The sequence below is a fragment of the Eleutherodactylus coqui genome, chromosome 4 (genome assembly GCF_035609145.1).
Source record: "Eleutherodactylus coqui strain aEleCoq1 chromosome 4, aEleCoq1.hap1, whole genome shotgun sequence".
NCBI classification, from domain to species: Eukaryota; Metazoa; Chordata; class Amphibia; order Anura; family Eleutherodactylidae; genus Eleutherodactylus; species Eleutherodactylus coqui.
The window spans coordinates 60,302,934-60,324,874 of NC_089840.1; the positions used below are offsets into that span (position 1 = coordinate 60,302,934).

The 21,941-nt window shown below is 48.2% G+C and overlaps 1 protein-coding gene across 2 annotated transcripts; it reads right to left on the bottom strand.

The window, feature by feature from the left end:
- Nucleotides 1–333: 333 nt before the first annotated feature.
- FAM222B (family with sequence similarity 222 member B) lies at nucleotides 334–19,160 on the bottom strand. Of its 2 annotated transcripts, XM_066599557.1 has the most exons (3): nucleotides 19,097–19,160; nucleotides 18,787–18,915; nucleotides 334–2,997 (listed from the first exon to the last, which is right to left on the bottom strand). In XM_066599557.1, the coding sequence occupies exons 2-3, from the start codon at nucleotides 18,806–18,808 to the stop codon at nucleotides 1,115–1,117; spliced, it is 1,905 nt and encodes a 634-aa protein (XP_066455654.1). In that variant the 5' UTR covers nucleotides 18,809–18,915; nucleotides 19,097–19,160; the 3' UTR covers nucleotides 334–1,114. The 2 variants fall into 2 exon arrangements, with proteins under 2 accessions (XP_066455654.1, XP_066455655.1); XM_066599558.1 differs by lacking the exon at nucleotides 19,097–19,160 and having other exon boundaries at nucleotides 18,787–19,061.
- Between the last annotated feature and the right edge of the window lie 2,781 nt (nucleotides 19,161–21,941).

Sequence of the window (21,941 nt, forward strand, 5' to 3'; positions counted from 1 at the left end):
AGGCCTGAGATGTCCACAGTGTGGGGACAACACACACAATAGGAGAACGCGCCTGAATTTTGAGTTTCTGCCTTGGTTAGACTTTTACTTAAAGGTCTTTGCATATTGTCCTGATCACTGTAGACTAGTCTAAAGCGTAAATTTTGCAACTAAGACCAGCAATAAAGAGAACATGGCGATGTTCCATGTGACTGATATAAGGCACTACAGCAGCTAGGCTATACATATATATCTTAACGAAAAAGATGACATATCAAGGGTAACCAAACTGCTTTAGTGCACGAACAAAAACACACGACCACCTCGAAAAAAAAAAAAAAAAGAACCCCAAACTACTACTTTACTGAAAACCTCAACTTCTTAAAAACATTTTTAAAAAATTGTTTTTAATTCAAAGTGGAATAAATGCTGCACAAGAAAGGGACTTCTTGTAAACCATAGGGACCTTTGGGCTCTTAGCGTAAAGACCTAACAATACTGTTAAAAATGATCACATTTTCTGCGAAATCATAAAACAAATTTAATGGTTATGCTAAAAAAGAAAAAAAAAATCTTTATGTATCCAGTGATAAATTCCACAATTTATTTTATCTGCTGCACCAACCGTAAAAAGGGAATTAAAATTAATCCGTTCGCTGTTGCGCAACGGCACTAATTCATGACCAGAGGTACGCTGATGCAACGTCTACAAGTCCCTCTCTGCTGAAGAAAGGTCGATGTATCAACCTCTAAAGCCCAAAAGAAAGAAATAGGGTTGTGGGGTGCACGAAAAGGGGTTGTGGGGTGGAAGAAATTAAAACGTAGGGGGGAAGAAGAAAAAAAAAACAAAAAAACTACCACACTTCTTAGGGCTTAGTGTTCCCAAGATTAAAATAAAGCAGCATTTTGAAGCCCAATCAGTTCTGAGAAGCTAAAAACGGAACAGCAACAGTCTTCTCAACTACCGCCACCAAAAGAAAAAAAGAGGAGCAAAGTACATTATTCTGAATTACAGCACCGTACGGCTAATTTTTTTTGCATATAATGATCACAAGAAGTTTGTAGATTGCAGAGGATATAAGAGCCTTGCTAATCAATTAAGACTAAATCCTCTCGGTTGCAAAGTGACTGGAGCCTACCTATACCCTGGATGCTGAATGTGAATACTTCGACTATCAGCTGACTCAGGGGCTCTACTCATTTGGGACCTTTGAACCTTAGCAAGTGGAGCCATGCTCTGATCTCTGAAGCAGGACTGCTGAAAGTCCCCTCCAGTTAGGTAATCCATGGTCTGCATCAAGTTGTTCTGGTTAGATGATCCTCCAACGCTTCTATAGTGCGCACCCCCGGCACAATCCAAGGGTGCACCAGCCGCCTGTGCTCCGTGGAAAGGCATAGTAAGGTCCTGTGATCCCGAACTGTCGCTGTTTGGAGTAGGCAAAATGTTATTCCATATGGGTTGAAAATAATGTCCATTGGTATATGGCAAGGGACCCGGCAATCCATTCACAGGAGGGGAAGGAGTAGGTTTCTCAATTGGGGGTTTTAGGCCAAAAGACTGGCTCATGCACAGTTCTTGTTGGTAAGGGGTCTGCTTACCAGGAAAGCCCTGGGCAGCAATTTCTCTCTGAGTGTGTTTCCCAGGACCACCAGATTCTCCACACATTTGTTGCAGATGTGCCAGCTGATGTTGGTTCCATGCCATGGGTTTAAGATCGCCAGGATATGAAGCAGGCACTCTGCTCATGTTCACCATGGGGACATTTCCCGAGGCGGCAGAGGAAATAGCAGCAGCAGCAGCATGGTCTACAGATGGCCCAACACATGAAGGCATGGGGATGCTATGAGTGGAAACCCTGGTACTTGCATTGATAAGAAGGTTACGACTGATAGGACTAGGGTTGGCTATCTGGCCCTCACATACCGAGGTAGTGCCTATGCCAGCCCTGGCCTGGCAGAACTGGTTTATCTGGTGCACAATGCTGCCAAGGTCTGGTGGTCTATTTTGCTGCAAGGTTGCAGCCATAGAAAGAGGAATAGTTGAGGTAGACACTGTCACATTCGGAGGGGCATCCGCATCAGGCATCTTTCGTGTTCCATGTAAACCTGGCTGCAGAAGGTTGTTGGCAGGGTGTGGCAGAGTCTGGTGACTTACCCCAGGGGCATGTTGTAACGCTGACTGTTGGGGCAGGCTTTGCGAATGTTGAGACCCCATGTTCTGCGGATGCTGCATTCCCTGTGTGTGCTGCATCGCTTGAGACATATTCTGAGAGTGCTGCAGGACCTGCGGGAGGGCCTGTTGGTGCTGCAAAGCCTGCGACATGCTCTGCTGGCGTGGCATTGTCTGTGGAAGTCCCTGCCCATGATGCAGCGCCTGTGGCATACTCTGCGCATGCTGCACACCTTGCGTGTGTTGCACACTTTGTGGATGCTGAAGAGCCTGTTGCTGGGATATACTCTGCGTATTCTGCAGACCCTGAGAATGCTGCAGCCCCTGTGGCAGGCCCTGTGGGTGCTGCATCGTTTGAGGGTGTGGCAAGCTTTGAGGGTGCTGCAGTCCAGGTGGCAGGCTCTGCGAGTGTGACAAAGTCTGCTGTTGCATGTTCTGAGCATGCTGCAGGGCCTGCGCATGCTGCAGAGCTTGCTGGGGGCGTGCAAGCCCCTGAGGGTGGTTTAAAGTGCTAGGTGCAACATATGGAGCTGAAGGGGGATTCATCATAGAGTCTGGCAAAAGGCGGGCACGGGCGCCGTCAAAGCCTTTCAAAACACTTTTAGCTGGGGACTTGACAATTGCCAAGAGTCCTGTCTTTGTGCTGACCTGCGAAGGGTACGGGCTGTAACGTTGGCCTGAAGTATCCAGTCCGTTCACGGTGCGGCGGATATGCTTCCTTTGGGGAACCTTTACACTGTTTGGAAAGATTTTTATTGTCAGGGGATTGTTGGCAACCGTCTTAGCATAAGCATCCAATTCTGCAGGAGTAGGATGCTGAGCAGATCTCATCTTCTGTGTAGTATCCCCTGCCAAAGAGAGGGAAAACAAAGAACAACGCTGTTATCTAAAAAGGTTTTAAAGAGATGTAATCATCTTAACAGATAATATAATACTTTATGACAATATGAAGCAGTTGTACTTGACAACCCAGTGGAAAACAAAGTATTCCGGAGGAGTGAACCTTGACAATGCAGTGACAATCAATCCACTAAAAACTATACAAAAGCAAGAAAAGTCTGAAAAAAAAAAAAAAAAAATTATTGCAGTCTCTGAAAAACAAAGTGGCTTTATATACACACGGAGCAACCGATACATCTCAAATCCATTACCCCTTGAACGTCACTAGTTGTGCCTATGGGCCGACAGGTGCTCACCCTGTTGTACCCTCAAGCCCTCGCACACTAGAACACGAGTCTATATAAAACACAATACACCACAGAAGCCAATGATCTAGCGCAAATATGAGTTTTGCATTAAAAGGTTATGTACAGCGTTGCATTTTTTTCCTCTTCTTGGAAATCAGCGTTTTTGAAAAGGAAGACTTTTTGTAATTGGTTTTTAAATAACTTTTTTTTTCTAGGCTTGCATGGTTTTCCAAGGCACTGCAGACTCGCAGACTGAAAGCTTAGCTAATTCCATCAGCCAGAGTAAACTGCTGAGTTGTTTCACAGATCCTCCACTGTCAGATCTGAGAAAACTACTATTACAGAGGGCAAGGAGATGGTAGAGGGATCTCTTACAGTGAAAGGGAAGGGGGACCTGCAGCTACTCAGAGAGGATGGGATAAAGGAGATAGCTGTGTAGTATTGAGTGGGCGTGGTTATGCTACACAGCCTCTGAAATGATGAAAAAGGGGGAGTCGAGCTTGTGTGCATTCAAGAGAGACCAACTGTTCAGTGCTGGGAATGCCCTCCAGCCAGAAACATGAATGCAGGACAGCCTGCAAACAAAGTATGAGGCTTTCTAAGTGCATGAGAGGGGAAAAGATGCAAAAAAGGATCATTTTTCTGCAGGGACTTAGTAAGGGTGTATTGATTTTTAAAACACAGCATTTTTCCATAGTCTTCAAGAGTCATATAGTGCAGACAATGACTGACAATATTGTTTTATACCCATCTGGGATCCGTAGCCAGACAGAAAAGTGAGAGTGACAGGCTGCTGGAGCATGACAAAGATGCATATTCCCTGCATGATCGGGTGGGGAGAAATCACAGTACAGCATCAGGATTATAGCAGTCAAGTCCTTACACACAGGCTGAGGGAGATGCATTTTTAAGCGTTTGTATTGTGCCAACTGTCCAGCATGTTTAATGACACGATACTCCTAAAGCAGTAGCAGAATTGGGGAACCCGACTGGTCAGAGCTCAGCTCCGACTTTACACCATGAAGAGCGATTTTCAAAAGAATCAGCAAAGATAGAGCTAAAGTATCGGAGGTTAGACAGAACATTTCTGGCTCCTCTACAACTACAAAAAAAAAACAAAAACACAGGCATCGAAGAGAACTACATCCACCATTGACAACAAAATCTTCTTCACCCAAAGTGAACATGCATCATTCCATTAACATCAAGCTCACCTACACAAGATTTCAAGGGCCCGTTCACACCGTGGAATTCCTGCTGCAGAATTCTGCAACACTGCAGTTACAAGCACTGGCCACTACATCGGAGTAATACCAACAGCAGGGGCCTGACCAGCGGATCAGCCAGGATCTCAAGCGGGGGACTCCACCTGATCAACTATGGATGACCTATCCTTAGCATTGGTCATCAACCTTATTCCCCTGGAAAACCCCTTTATGCGCCAGGAGAGCACCCGGCACGTAAGCCACACTACTCCATGGACTAGTCTTATGCAAAAGACGTTTTTTTGGCCACTATGCATCGCCATACCACTTTATTTCACTGTATCGAAAAGTTAAGCCCGTTTTTGACCATGTGGCACGCTGCCTGCCCATATGAAAAAACACCCATTGCGGTGTCTTTAAGGCAACAGACACCTTTGCTGACTTTTTGTAAATATATGCATTCTAACTTAAGAATTGCAATCTGAACACGGAATTTCAGGCAAGAACAGATCCGCCCTAGGATGGTAAAAAACATGGGGCCTGCTGCGCTTCCACCATGCTACCCGGCATTGTATTGGACAAGATAGCTTAACATGCTGCACTATGTTGTCCTGAATGTTACGCTGGAGCCCCCGACACACGAACAAAGCCTTACTCCATTGTAATGCGTCTTACAACCATTATGCACGGTTGCTTTGTATAGTTCATTTTTTATAGTGGCCAACTTTAAGCAAAAAGCCCAAAAACCTAATTATAGTGTAAAAGCACAATGCAATACTAGAAATCGTAGCTCAGCTTTGTGGCATTACATCAAATCTCTAATAATACCGGACCAGCGCTGCCAAGGATTAAATTTATCTCTGTGTTCTATACAAAGTTACGACGCCACAATCCTAAAACTGTGGAGCTTTCTGGAAGAAAAAAAAAAAAAGACATTTTTAGATTATATCGTTTAATGGTCCAACAAAAGCTACATTTCACTGCCCATCTAGTGGGTTACATGAAGTGAAGCTTCTTGGTGACTTAGGATAAAAGTTTAGCATTTCGAATGTTCGTCACTTGGCCCCAACGTTTGGCCGACCGCTATTGAAGGCAGCTTTAGACAAAATTGTCTAGCAAGTGGACTTGTACCTTTAAATTAGGTATCCTCAACGGATATGCCATAAATGTTTATTAGGTGCGGGTCTGGCATCTATCTCCAGAATAGGAACACCCCAAACCCAACTTTGCCCGTTGAGTCGGCCATCGGACACCGCATCCAGGTGAAGATCGAATGCAGAGGTGATAACATGTCTCTCAATTTTATGGACATTGTGGAAACAGTAGGGGGAGACATGAGGATGTGTCATAAGTCTCTTGGCACAACCTCTCTTAAAACTGTATTCCTATCCAAGACAGAAAGTTATCCCCTATTGGCAGGGGTTTGACTCTTGGGATCCCCATTGAACCCAAAAGGTTCCTGCAGAAATAGAGCGGTGGCAATGCATGTGTGCTATTGCTCCATTCATTTCAAGGTGAGCGCCAGAGATTGCCGAGTACTTGAACTTGGCCATTACCAGTGCTTCCATTGAAAGGAATGGAGAGGTAGCATACAAATGTCCGCCACTCCATTCATGCTGGGACCTTTGGAATTGGTAGGCTTGGCCCCACTGATCTGAAAGTGATCCCCTAACCTACGGATAGGGGATAACTTTCCACCTTGGCACAACCCCTTTAAGTTTTTGCCAACCTCAGTAGCAGGACTTCCCGAATGCAATTACTGACAAGAATAGGACTGGTTTCATTAAAACAGATGTTCCTCTCTGTATAGTAAAGGCGGTTTCTAACAAAATGTCATGTGTACCTGCAGGCAAGGGCGGAGGAGAAGATGTATTGGCAGGTGTACGTGAGACCTGTGTAAGCTTTATATTGTTCGCGTTCATTTGTAATCTCAGACACATCCCGGCTTTCAGCTTCCAAGAATAATAAAGTGTGCAACTACTGATTAGCAATTGTTCACAGGCCCGGTTAACTATATCACCCACCCAACATCCTGGGACCAGGACCAAACGTGCCCTGAACGCTCGGACGGGAGATGATTATCAGAGCTGGACAAATCCCAGGAGCCGGGGAAATGTGTGGCGGGCGCTCATGGGATTGTGATCCCCAGCAACCTCGTTTTATACATACAGAAAGGAGGCGGCAAAGAGGGTACCGGGCTGCAGTCTGGGGGCATTTTTCACTGATACACTGGGCAATCTGTCTACGACCCCGTAGGGAATGAAACAGCGGTCACGCATGCGCACCACCGATCCAGTCACATGGGGTCCAGATCACTGATGGTCCGAGCGGTCACACCCATATGCTCTAGAAGCGGGATGTCGCTAGTGGGAAAGCCCCAAAGGAAGTGTAACGAAGACGAGATAGCGAAGCATTTTTCCATTGGTCTCATCGGGTGGTTTCTCATCCGGCTGGATGTTCCGTCTGAAAATACTGGAAGAGCGAGCACTGCATGTGCTTTTTCTTCCAACCAAACGTCGGGCAGCTGGGCGGACCTCATCACACTCAGTGGGTCCGCAAGGTGCTGTTCAGTTCTATCCACAGACCGAACTGTTCAGCCGTGGGGATTCCCCCTCCTCCTGGAACGGAGCAGGAAAGCGGAATCCCCAGATGTGAAAGCAGCCTAACCAGTTTTTATTTTCTGATTGCAGATTTTTTTGTATTTTGGAGTAGACTTCTAAACCGGGGAACAGTTCAAATTGGAATTGCCTAAAGTATTAACACGTTGCTGATTTGTTGCGGCTTGTCGCAGATCTGCAGCCATTTTCACTTCAATAGGAATGCAGTTGAAAGGTGAAAACTGCTGCAGAACTGCGCCAAATCAGCGATGTGAGCTTGTATGGCAGAGCGCACGTACGGCACTCTGAAAAGAGTTTGATTTTCACGCGACGCGCAATCTTCAGTGGGTGACAGCGTTGGAACCAGGGAGCGAGAGAGTAACCAAAAGAAAAAAAAAGACCATCACCTGGCTGTCACAGCCCCCAATCTTTGTTTATGGCAGGTTCTCTTAAAGGGACAGGGTGGCATATCACATAATGGTTCACTTGTCTGGAGTACCACATCCTGGAAAGGAGAAGCTCTAGTGTGTCCCATTCTAAATCGAGATATCCGAAGGCTTCTGTAGGCAAGTGTTTTTACGTAGCAATGAGCACCGCTAGTGAATAGAGGTGGAACAGACTGGGGATTGTTCCGGCCCACCTGCCTCCATTCACAGTAAACAGGCAGTGCCTTATAAGTGAGCTACTGCCTGTTCACACAGGCAGATCTGTCGTTCAGTGTTTTGCATGCAGAAACTGAATGAGAAGCAAATGAATTCTTGTTCGTCATTCAGTCGGGGCGTGCCTTTACACTGAACAATAATCAGATTCTGAAAGATTGGTCCGCGTAAAAAGACCTAGAATGATACGTCAGAACACTTCAGGATTAGAATGCTTTAAAAGAGTAGAGCAAGATTAGGCAATAGCTTCTTTCACCCCAAAACAGCATCGTACCCATCTACATGTATAGTACTGCAGTTAAGGACCAGTGAGGTGAAGTGGGCTCTTCTACCATCACAAGCAACCGATGCATGGGTGTTCACCGTTTTTGGAAGAAAGCAGCCATGTTTTTTCTAATCTGGGATAACCCCTTTAAAACTAGGTTAGGTCTAGGAGGCAGAAAATATTAGGAGCCAGTTAGACAACTGCAGGAGCAACGTTCACCTACGGTGGTTTATTAGTATTAGGTAAGTTACACACGGGCAATCATGAGTTTGCCACAAGAAAATCGCATCATTATTCCCGCGATTTTGGAGCAGTAGCGATTTTTTTTTTAGAATCTCGCATCGCTGCTGGCGATAAAGCCGTGCAATTTTTTTATTGCAAGAGTCAATCGGACTGTCTACTGTTAAAAAAGGAAGACATGGGACGAGAAGAACAAACCCACAAAGAAATAAGTGCACATCGCAGAAAAAACACGGTGATTTTTCTCTCTCGCAACCATTACTTCCCGAATTCTGCTTTTTTATTCACTCTCGCATTGTGCAATTCAGTCGCCAGTGTGAGACCACCCTTAGGCTGCCTGTCCACGGGTGGGTTTGCATTGTGTTCCCCGCTGTGATAATCCAGCCACAGGGAACGCAATGCACGCTTTCCATAGCGTTGCTATGGAAAGTGCAGCCCCCCTGTCCATGAGCGGATAAACATTGCGATTCTCCGCTCGCGGCCGACAATTTGCAGCATGCTGCGAACTGCCACGATTCTCCGCGGCGAGTTTGTCAGATAGGCTGACCGCGGAGATCCATCTGCCGGCTCCTGCTCCCGCCTTAGGCCTCCCTCACAGACTGTTTTAGCGCAATAAGCGTTGCACTTCCAGCGTGCGCTAATCGTGGTATAACGCTCCCATTACCTTCAATGGAGCCTCTCAGACAGCCGATCGATATTCGAGCGGAGTCTGTTCTATTTTGAACGTTTAGTGCACCTTATCGGTGATGAGGTATGCTAAACTCCGCAGCTTCCTGCAGCTGAAAAAAGTAAAATCGGGTAAGCACCGAGTCATGACTGACTCCTTGGGTAATGTCACATTGTGACACTTTCTAGGCAGACTTTTTGTGGGGTGGTTTGCCATTGCCTTCCACAGTCATCTTTTTACCCCCACCATGCTGGGTACTCATTTTACCGACTTCGGAAGGAAGGACGGCTGAGTCAACCTTGAGCCGGCTACCTGAACCATGTGAGGATTGAACCCGCAACCTTCAGGTCATGAGCGAGAGCTTAGTACTGCAATTCTGCTGCCTTACAAGGCTATAAAGGGGCTTGTCAGGCTCCTGTAGGTTGGTGAAGTCCTGCATTAAAGGGACTCTAGACATATCGATGTACTTCACTACACCTGTAGCAACAGTGTTGCTCATGACTGAATGTAACTACGTATCCCATTGCACATGGCCTCACACAAGGCACCACGGCGGGGCCCACTACAATTTCTTGGGAGACCACCCAACTTGCTACTATTTCCTTATTTTAGTTCTTTCATTTCTGGGACTGAAAGTCCAAAAGTAACAGGGTCAGGATGGTTCTACAAGACGGTAACGGCAAACATTTTGTTCTAGCGCTTAGACTCAAGACAACAAAGACCGTCACTAAAGACCTTACAAAGCGCTAGCGGAGACGGGCGAGTGTGCTACACCGAAATCACACCCCGTCGGAAAAGCAGATTTCCCCAAGTTACTAGACCTGTTTGACTCATGTCTTTTTTTTCTGAGCGCAAAGAAGAAACTGTTCACGCTAGCAACCCAGATAGTCGCCGACTACTACAGGCAGAGTGAAAAAGCAACTATTCATAACCAGGCGTCAAACAAACAAAAAGACTAAAAAAGCAAAAAAATCTGACAAATAGACTTCTTATGCCAACCAGTGCCCAGAAGTGATGCCATCTCATTCCCATAGCTGTACGTAAGCATCCCTCACTCGAGGCTCAAAGCAAGTCGTCAGCACTCTCTTTCTTCAAGACAATGGCCTTGATAAAACTGTAATTAAAATCATTTTCAGAGAATTGGTAATCCTTTGAATGCAGATTATGTGAAGCAGCAGTAAAATTATCACCGACTCCATCAGGCATTTGAACAAGAATACAATAAAAAGCTTCGATAAGGAAGAAGAAACGGCGCACTAAATATATGGAGGCCGAACCGGGGAAGTACAATGAGGTTTTAGCCCAGCTCTTTCCTCGTAGAAAGTATGGCGGAGACTACAGATCGGCACGGAGATTTCAGTGCATCGGGGGGGGCAGATAAGGCTTGTGGGAAAAAAGGAACCCGTTGCATCATATCCATGCTATAAACTAAGTTATGGCGCTTGTAGGGAGCGAGGAGTCCGGGGTGTGCTTATTATACTTTATCAGCTTTCCGTGCCGCCACCGGTGGAATTTGGCGCTCGGTCATTTTGACTTTTCTTCACTTAGCAGTGTTCTCTACGGTAGTACGCACAACACTGCCGGCAAAAGTCGCACGGACTGACCACGCAATGACTTCCGCCAGTGAGAGCGCAGGAAAGGGAAGCTGGGAAAGTACAAAAAGCACATCCCCAAACTCCTCGTTCCCTGTCCTATAGGCACCAGAGACTATAAAATGCTACACTCTGCAAATACGCTGTATTAGGGGGGGGCTTTATACGTTTTCATAATGTCGGCAATAAAACCGCTTGCTTGAATGTATCTCCCTGCAACAACCACACCGGAGGTAACTAAACGCTCGCACTCGGCAATCTACGGCACAGTCACTGACATGACTGGAGCGGCGGCACACGTGCACAACCTAAACTCTATTTATATAGGAATGATCAGAAAACCTGCATTCCCTGGGGTCCCAGTGGTCAGACCCCCACCAATCATAATGTAATCTTTTTAGCTGGGCGATAACTTTAGATCTTGGTACAACCCCTTTGAAGAGACCGTCAGCTTCTTTGAGCCTTATAAACTTAGCCGAGCTCAAGGACGTAAGTCTTATACTTACTTTCCCCGCTGTCCCCTCATTGCCAGCGCTCAAACCCGCCGCAGAAGGCACTGACCGCACTACATAGGCACGCGGTAAGTAGTTCTGCCATTCTATTCTTCGAGTGGGAGGACAACTCAATGCACGACAGTGACGGGTTTGAGCGTCGACACCAGAAAACAGTGAAGGCGGCAAGTATAAGAACGTACATTCCTGGAGCTAGTGGGTCAGCTACTTTAAGGAGGTCTTAAACTTAGTTTATAGGGCTCAAAGTAGCTGACAGATTTAATCCGAGATCAAATGTGGTTTGGGGGGGGGATTCGGAATTCGATGTGTCTGTAGAGCCGTCAACCAGCAACGTTGCTCCTTGGATCACCTTCCGATGGGAATTAGAAGAAGGATGCAAGTGTCCAACTGTTGGGCGTTCCTCGATGGTCAGAAAGAATGGCCGAGTGACGAGTTCATTAGGTTTTACCTGCGTGAATAAAGCTAGATGCCAAAGGGAAAAGCAAAAATGTCAAGAGCGGCTCAAGAGACCATTAGGAATTTGTGAAGCACGGCGGCTGGAGAGCAAAATATGCCGACTGGCACTTACTAGACACAAGCAGGAGGAAGCATCCGGTGACCAACGTACTTGGTCACACATTCAAAAATGTAATATTAACCGGCTGAAAGGACCGGACTAAAGGGGTTTTACGCTGCTGAAAAGCGACAGCTTGGTCATAAATAGCAGATCAGTAGAGTCCGGCTTCCAGCATCCAGAGCTGCTCGGTGGCCGTCCACATAAGGCTGGGCTGACAAGGCCATAAGCATAGAATGTCCCACAGCGTCTTTACAGCCGTCAAGCCGGGCCATGAGCCTGCGTACAGCTGCTAAATTGTACTGCGCACCAAACCACGCGGTCAGACGCAGCGCACCTGTTTGTCCATCTCCAGCGCGGTCACATTTTTCACTCACGAATTACGCAAATCCGACATGCTGATGTGAGCTGAACTGCATAAGGCAATGTAGTCGATTGCCTGCGAGTTATCGCGTGGGCGTACAGTGCCCACATAATACGCGCTAAACATACGGTCGTGTGAACCCGGCCTAAATAAGAGTGACCATGAGTCACAGAATCAGCAATTTCTATACACACCTGGGAGATTGGATCAGGAGATTTGGTATGCCTCCCTGAAGGTGCGTTTAAAGAGCGTCTGAGGTTCCGGATGTTTTGGGGTAGTGCGTTCCAGGGGACTGGTGCTGCTCTAGAGAGGTCCTGAGGACGAGCATGTGAGGATCAAATGAGAGGGGCGTTTAATCTTAATGTGTTGGCTGATCGGAGCGTGCGGGCTGGGCGATGTACGGACAGGAGGGAGGCGACGTACATTGGCGCGGCGCCATGGAGAGCCTTGTGGGTGAGGGTTACGAGTTTGAAATTAGTTCTGTAGTGGACAGGCAGCCAGTGCAGTGACTGGCATCGTCTGAGAATCAGCTGGATGGGAAACCCGGCCCGTGTAGACTGCCATGAGCATGTAACGATCTTTGATTTTACACGCAGTCACACTTTGGGGGGGGGGGGGGGGTTTGCTCATATGGAAACCGTGACAAAGCTGGGGTGAATTCCATCATCCGAAGTCTTATAGAACGCCTCAACAAGGAGCATTACTTCTAGGGGAGAAGAGGATGCCTCAAAAGGCACCGGAATATCAATGGGTCCGTAGCATGAACCCTTAGGGAAAAGCTACATGGATCCTTAGGGTATATTCACACATTCAGGAATATATTCACACATGCCACAGGCAAATATGATAAGCATCTTACAAGATCAGAGGTGGACACTGTCTCATGCAGCAGGTGAGCGAGTGAAGACTAGACCCACTATTATGTAATGGCGCTAATCCATGGCTTTTTTGTACAGAATCCAAGCAAACAACAAGTATGCTGCACATTTTAAAATCCACAATAGTCAACAAGGTATGGAATACACCATTCACTTGTACCGGACGCAGAATATTGGTGGAGCATTTCTGTTCAGAACCCGGCCTTACTGGTCCATGCTAGAAGAAGCCCCCCAGAGAACTAAACTTACAACAAAGTAAACTTCTAAAGCCGCCAGTCCCATTGGCTGAACATCAGAGTCGCTTTCACTTGATTCAAAGTGTGGTAGACACCAACCAAGGTGTCCATGAAAGTAGAACCAACACGTTGGATGTCGAGTTGTCGTCATCATCTAGCGCAGAGCTTGGCATCAATGGCACTTTGCTTACGAGAAACCAAAAGCACGGACTATTAAGACTCTCCTACTGTGTTTAGTTTTCTGCGTGCATGATAAGGAACAACAGAAAAGTGTCGAAAGACCTACATCCCTTCATTCTCATGGTCAGTCGAGGTCCCAAACATGTGAATATGCCACTACTTCATAGAAGACACTCCGTAAATATCCACTCCGACTAGAAGCAGCGGGCATCAATGCCACATCCATTACAATGTAGGGGCTGATGGCATCTCGTATTTGTAGTTTAGACTCATGATATAACTACCCAATTTCTTTAAACGGTTTGTTCAAAGAACACAAAAGCCTCAGACTAAACAAGAAAAAGTACAATCTAATGTAGTGTGTATGCTGAACCCGGCACCTTGCAGAGAATGTAGCAGCCATTACATGCGTGTGATTCATCAGCTCAGCTGTAAACACAATACGGCAGTATTAGAAGACAATTAAAGGACTCATAAGGAAACCGTCTAATTACCTAACCTCCTTCCGCTTGGCAGCTTCCATGTACTTCTTCAGCAACTGGAGAGGGTGGCGATGGGCTGGCAGCGGCATTATCACAACCTACTCCCGCACAACAAGCCCAGCACAAAAGGGACAAGCAGATAGCGAATCCGGCCAACAAACACCGCCTGCATTTTAAGCATCGCTCTCCCGAAAGGAATGCAGAGGGTAGGTGGTCTCCTGGGGTCTGCACTGACAGAACACCCAATTCAAGGGGACTAGAAAGACTTACAGTAACTCGGCAATAATGGAAGAAACAGCAACGCATGCATTTCTAAAGTTAACCCTCATGGAAAGGGGAGAGGGCAGCTTGAGAATTGGGCTTGTTGGTACACCGTTGAGTCATTATTATGACCAGCTCCTACTTTCGACAATCGGCAGCATGTAGCCCATGTTAGTGACGTGTGGTGGGCAATAGGCTGTCTGCCCACATATCACTCAATGTCCTTGGGGGCAATATATCAGAGGTGAAGAAAAAAAAGGGGGGGGGGGGGTGATTATTGGCTTTCGGGCCAAGGGTGGTGGTATTTCTCAGACAGCGCAGTTTGTGGACTCTCCGCATGCTGTTGTGGTGAAAGTATCATGAGTGGAGAAATGGCAGTATTGGGAATAACCGTCGAGCAAACTGCGGAGCACCACGTGCCATCGGTGTGAGAGGTGAACGTCAGCTACGAAGGTGCATGAGGGCCAACCGATACGCTACAGTGGAGCAGCTCACCATAGACGTGAACCAGGGGGCTACCAGACATAGGTCTACAACAACAGACCAGCGAACCCTACTGCATATGGGGCTCCAAGGCAGACAGATGGTGGCCGCACCTATGCTGACAAGGGTACATCCGAAGAAAAGGCTTCAATGTGTACGGCAGTATCGGAATTGGACCACCGCCGATTGGTAAAGAGTTGCCTTCTCTGCATCATGGAACGGATGGGCGGTGGCGGGTTAGGCGAGAAACGGAGAACAAACACCCTGCAACCATTACTGGAAAAACATAAGCTGGTGGCGGCAGGGATATCTGGGGAATCTGTTGTGGCATTCTCTGGGCCACTCATCCACGTAGATGACACTCCGAGCCGACTCGCTAATGAATGCATCCTTACAGATCACATACACCCATACATGCAGTGTGTCTTCTCTGGGGCAGATTGGGATCTTCCCATAAGACTTTGTGACCGGTCATACAGCTAGAAATGTCCGACAGTGGGTGAAAGAGCACAACCAGGACTTCTAAGTACTTCATTGGCTCCTTATTAACCAAAGCTGGAACCCAATTGAGCATCTGTGTGCCCACCTCAATTATAGCATTTGCTCTATAGGTCCTCCCCTTCGCACCCTCCAGCAACTGTGGGATGTACTGCAGTCAGCATGGCTCCAGATACAGGAGACAACCTACCAGCACCCTACCGAGTCTCTCCTGAACCAGTCTAGCCTCAGTCCATGCGGCACACGGTGGTTACTCTGGATATTAGCTGGTGGTCATACGAATGTGACTCGACTCTGGATATACCAAAACAGAGCAGACTTTTTTTATACCAGTTTAATGTATGAAGCATCATCACTGGCAGATTAGCTTTAGGATGCCAAGGCCAACGCCACTGGACTGGCAGCATCATCACCCACCATTATTTTACAGCTTCTTGCAACTCTCAGGACTGATGACGTTGCTAAACCCGTATATTAGGTACTGCTGTCTTACAACACAATCACCATCCAGCCCCCCACCCTGGGGTATAATGTCCGACTACTGCAGGGAACAGGTGGAGACTGAACCTAATATTCATGGGTCTGACCAACCTACGAGTTACCGGTCCCTGATGAGAGGATAGTCTCTGTATATAGATATGTTAGATGGTTTTTAGAGGACAAAATGGCTTCCCCATAGGTGATTATATACATGATAGCGAGTACTAGGAAAGGATCTTATATCAAAACGTGAAAGATTTAGCATAGATCATAGAGGCGGTTCTCAACGATGCCGGTAGGATCATGAGCCCGGTACAGTCATCCAACCAAGTCAGTATTCTGCGCACTGCATTCATGCCTTCACTTTGGGTGAGTTGATTTAGCTGGCATAACCCTAAACCCTAACTGACGTTTTAGGGTAGGTCATCAATAGTTGATCCCCCGGTGATCAGCTGATCTGGCCCGCTGTCAGTACAGCATGGCTGGACATCAATGAGATTGGAGCACGAAGTCTGAGGCGACTTCAATGGGAGTGAAGCTGTTTGAGACTTCTTGCTTCGACCCCCAACGCGTATCAGTTCGTTTACTAGGCGGCTTCGCTCCCACCGATTTCAATGGGAGTAAAGCACCTCTAAGAATTCAACCCCAATGGAGACATCCGGCCAACTGCACTGAAAGCAGTATATATAATCAGCTGATCCCCAGCAATCAACAACTGATGACCTAGTCGGAGGAAAGGTCATCAATGGTGTTTGTCTGACAAAGCCTTACATTGTGTAGGGTGCATAACTCACTGTGCCGTACAACAACGCTATAGATTATATAGGGTCCTTGTGTAGCGCACCAAGTTAGTGTAGGGAGTCTTACAGGCCATGCAATGCTCCCTGGGAGAACAGATATGCAAATAAGTTCTGGGAGGAAGAAAAGCTCTCTAGTGCCACCTACTGGACAACAACCCTATAAGTCACTATCTGGCCTTTTAAGAGGACATGACTAAGGACATAGGGCGAGTCAGAAAGAAAGGCTTCGCTGATCTCATTAGGCTCCAGCCCTGTCCTTGGCCCAGGATTAGTTTTTCCCACAGGACCATGAAACGGTCACATGCACAGACGCTTATGGTGACCAATTCTTCATCTCCGTGTGAAGATCAGGACCAAGAATAGACCAAGTATGGAAAGTTTCTGATGACCGTATATTCCTAGAAGCAATAGGATTATGACGGTTATAGAGTGGCACACGCTGCAGGTATATTTATAGGCAGGGCTGTATATGGCCTTACGAGATCCAAGTGCCACAATGTCAGACTCTACTTAAGGCCGTAAGAAGGATTTGGACTAAATGCCTGCGATAAAGCCTGAGAACGCTCAAGAGATAAGTTAGTTTTCTTCATATAAACCTTGTGGTGTTCAGTGATAAGACAGACGATGCAGCATTATCTATAGAATGCCTAGGGTGGCAGCGCCAACCCAATGGCTGTAGTGTAGTAGAATGGGTCTAGGGAGGTAGGGTTTTTCCTTGAGGTGACCACCAAGCTGGTGTAGGAAGCAGTCCTAGCAATGCTCCCTGGGAAAAGGGATATGTGAATAGGCTCTCATCCAGGAGGAAGGAAGCACGCCCGCCCTGCTGTAGCATAATGGGGATGTGTGATGGCAGTAGATCAGACGTCGCCATAACATTGGGTTATCCCACCACGAATCTGCCAACTCCCCTGTGATCGTATCATCAAGATGGTCTTAAAGTTGCTGTCCCACCAAAGTTAGTTCTCTTCCATCCACAGGATACGGGTGGGGGGGGGGTCTAATGGCTGGGACCCCAACCACTCATGGTCCCGAATGACTAGAGCTGTGATCATACATAGGCACTACCATGGGACTGCCGGAAATGGTTGAGAACTTGGAAGTTTGCCAAACACAGCAATCCCATTAAAACATATGAAGCGGTAGTGGGCATGTGTCACCGTCACTTTAGTCATGCAGGGACCCTCAGTGGGTTATGGGTGGTCAGTCCCCACCAGACACTTACCTATTCTGTGGATATGGGACAGTCTACCTTCACAGGACAATCCCTTTATAGCGACCCCACGAGTTCAGGACAAACTCCCCTCCCAAAACCAGAGGTGGCTGGGGGGCACAGCACGCATTACCTGAAGATGATGCTTCTGCCATCCCTCCAGGTCCCGTTTCCAGACGTCGAATGTAATCTCCTACAAGCTAATCCCCCTAGCAAATTGGTAGGACTAAAGGGGCTATAGGACAAGATTTCCTCTATACCAACTGTGCTAGACAGAAAGATCACTACTTACCCCCGCAGCGGTCCCGGTGATTGTAGTAGAGGACGTCATTGGAAGTCACCTGACTGCTTGTGCCACTGGCATCGGTGCTCACACCCCGGGTGCTAGGATGCCAGGAAATGAGAACAGCAACGCTGCCGCGGTCAGGTGTCATTCATCGACATTATCTGCCACAACAAACACTGGGACCACCGCGGGACTACAACACTGGACTGCAGCGGCCGAGAAGAGGTAAGCACAGCGGATGGTATGAGAGGAGTGGGGATGCTATCTGGTAACTGACAACCCCTTTAAGGCCCTCTCACAAGTGTGGAGTCAATTAGCACAATAATTATTAGTTGCAAACAGGTGTAGCGACTGAACGAGGAGGCGTTATATTAGCTGACCAATTGGGACTGACCAATCATTGTGCGCAGGCCATATAGGAGATAAGCTGGTCACATTCCCACACCCCAGGACGGCTTGGAGTCTGCAGTATACCAGCCCTCGCTGGGGGCTGCAACCACCTTGGACGGGCAAGAACGGAACAGTCGGATCAGCGGGACGGCAGAGGAGCCCACCGCACGTCTGGAGGATGGCGGCCCTGCAGTGTCCCATGCTGCAGGTAATCGGCATCTTTCTGGGCAGTGCCTGTCCCACTCTACTGTCCCCTACTGTGGGAAATCGGACCGCCGGGCATCTTTTTGGACAGTGCCCATCCCACACTGCAAGTACTCAGACCGCCCTGCCTCTCTTCGGGCAGTGCCTGTCCCAATATACCATCCCATACCGTGGGTAATCGGACCGCCGGGCATCTTTTTGGGCAGTGCCTGTCCCACACTGCGGGTACTCAGACCACCCGACCTCTGCGGGCAGTGCCCGTCCCACTATACCATCCCATACCGCAGGTAATTGGACCGCCAGGCATCTCTTCGGGCAGTGCCCGTCCCGCGGTCCCACCCCATCTGACAGTGGCGGCGCGGGCACCATTGTGTGGGCACATGTGCAGCAGGATGAGGCCTCACTTACATTTCTGAAGTCCAGTGTTCATCTGCGGCTGAGGGAGAAGCTGGAAGGCGAGGTCCCCGGTCCTGGCTAACAGGCCAGCATGGCAGAGCTGCACTAACACCGCATGGGGGTCACACACTCCTCCTCGCTCTGTACAGGGAGAGAAAGCACAGGTCAGACACTGCGGGGCGTAGCCACAGGAGGGCCGCAATGTGCGCCGGGGCCCACCCAACCCGCACCGGGGGAACAATGAGCAGCCGCCGAGCGCACGAGCGGCCGGGCAGAGGAGGGAGGAGACGGCGGGGCCGCAGTGGAGGCTGCGCTCACTCACCAGGGCTGGATCATCGGATGATCAATGGCAGAGATCAGCCCCGTCCTCCTAGTGCCCGCTGATTTGCCGATTACTATTTGGTGAATCAGCAGGCACTGAGAGAAGGGGCTGAACTCTCCCCATTGGTCCGCCCGGCACAAGTGACGTCAGCACGTCCTAACGCCTGTGCGCCGTGTCGTCACGCGCAACCCAAAGCGAGGCGTGGTCACGCCCACCGTCCTCCCAGCGAGAGGGAGGAGGGTGGTTGCTCGGCGATGCCGTCCCTTCCGCCTCTGGCTGCGGCTTACCGCACTAACAAGGGACACTGAATGCCTATTAGATTATGTTTTGTGCATTGCAAGCTATTTCCCCCTGGTATCAGCCACCTCTGCAGCAGTTACAATAAAAACACATCAATCAACCATGTTTATTCATTTTTTTTTCTCTCTCTTGTGCTTGAAAAATAAGCAGGTGACGGCCAGTCTGTGCAGAAGCTGGGGAGACGCTGCAGATAAATCGCGTTTTACCGCCTGCGATGTATGCTGCGCATCTCACGTTCTGCAGCGGCTTCCTGGTTTTTTTTTTTTTTTTATTTCTTCAACTTTGAAGTCATGTTTCCTAGCAACATGCGCAAAAACTGCCGTACGTACGCAATGTAATTACGTAGGTACGGCGGTTTAATACGCACCGATAGAGAATGGTCTCTGTCGCGTGTAATACGTGGTAAAATAGAATATATGTTCTTTTTTTTACGTGCGTATTATATGTATTGAATATACGCAAGTGTGATTGGATCAATGAAAAGCACTGCACTTTCATGGTCTCCATTCGCCACGCCTTATGCGCATGTAATAAGCAATGAAATAAGCCCGAACACGGTCATCTATCAATACTAACCGGAAGTGGGGAGGAAATGTAGGCGCGGACGTTCCATTTTATGGGCCGAACCTGCCTGTTCCCACAACCGCTATTTACGGATTGCTAAGGCTGCAGTCATACCAGCGTTTATTTCGACTGATACGGTTTTATTAAAAATGGAAATCGCAAAAAGAAAGTAAAATGGAAAGTATCCGTGAGCTTTCAGCTTAGGCCGTTTCACATCCGGTCGGAGAGTCCATCGCCGATCCGGCTTAAAATACCGGAAGAAAAACTGCTGCGTGCAACACTTTTTTTCCGTCTAAAATCCGGGCATCTGAGCGGAAACCGAACAGACTCCATTATAGTCAATGGGTTCCGCTCCAAGATGGAGCCATACACCCGCGGGGATTCGTCTTTCCTGCTTCTCAAACGCAGCAGGAAACCGCAACCCCCAACGCAGATGTGAAGTCACCCTTATAGATATGCTTTTCAGCATTTTTAAGAGGCTTCTGGTGGTTGAATGAACGTGGCTCAGTGGTTAGCACTGTTGCCTAAGAACTCATGCCCACGGGCGGATCTGATTTACGGAATCAGCAGGGGATCACCCGTGCAGGAAATCTGCAAATAAAGCCGCCCATAGGGAAACACGAGCATCCGCAGGTGAATTAGAGCATGCAGATTTTCTTTGCGTAGGGAAATCAAATCGCAGCATGCCCCATTCCACCACCGATTCCGTGTGGATGGACCCCATAGATGTCTATGGGTTGCGGACAATCCGCAAAGCCAAATAATTAAAATACTCCCACACGCAGATTCCAATCCGCCCATGAACATGAGGCCTCACACTCCAGGGGCCTAGCTTCCAAATTCCTCAGGGGCAACATCAATTTGAAAGGCTCCCTACTAGAGATGAGCGAGTATGCTCGAGTAATGTACCTTAGCCGAGTATCTCCCCGCTCGTCCATAAAGATTCGGGGGCCGCCGCAGCTGACAGGTGAGTTGCGGCGGGGAGAGCGGGAGAGAAAGATCTCCCCTCCGTTCCTCCCTGCTCTGCCCCGCGGACGCAACCGAATCTTTCGGGACGAGCGGGGAGATACTCGGCTAAGGCACATTACTCAAGCGAGTAGTGCCTTAGCGAGTATACTCGCTCATCTCTACTCCCTACACGTATCACGTTTGGTCAGGTTTGAACCTACAATTCCAGCACTGCAAGGCAGCAGCACTAACAACTGAGCCACCATGCTTGAGAAGAATGAACACAATGAGAACACACAAACTCCATGATGTTGTCCCTAGTCAGATGGGATCTTAGAACCCCAGTGTTACAAGGTGTGGTGGCTCAGTTGTTAGTGCTGCTGCCTTGCAGTGCTGGAGTTCTAGGTTCAAAGGTGATGGCTGTCTAGAGTTTTTTAAAGTTGAGGTAGCCCCTGATGAGGCTTGAACTCAAGACCCCTGCTGGGCAGCACACGGCGTAGTGCGCTTCTGCACTGAACAATTATCGTTCCGTTAATCGCTGAATCGTGTGAACCGTTCAGTGTAAACATGGCGAATGGCAGAAAAAAATAAAATAAGTTCGCAATACCAGAAACTTTTACTTTGTTGTTTACCGCCCAGTACGCAATTACGCCATCAAATCGCATCCTTCCTGTGAGTTAGCGCATCACTGCAGAATCATGGCCTCTTCTCCTGCTCGATGCCTCCCAGGGTACTGACATTAGTGCTGAAATCTTGCATACGTGCGAGGTGTATAGAACTGGATTCCACCAGCGCATGCGCTGGAAGATGCGGTCGGAGGGCGCATGTCGTGTTCACGAGTTTTCTGTGCTATCAGAGCTGACATCAATACATAGGGAGAGGCGGCAAGTAGGAGAAGAGGCTGGGTCTCCGCAGTGGCGCGCTGACTTAGAGGGATGATGGCACTGTCTTGGAGTCGTGGTGCCATGTTTGCATTCTGGGTGCGCAAACCACAAAGTAAGTATTACTTTTAATGCTGAATGGCTTTTTTCTG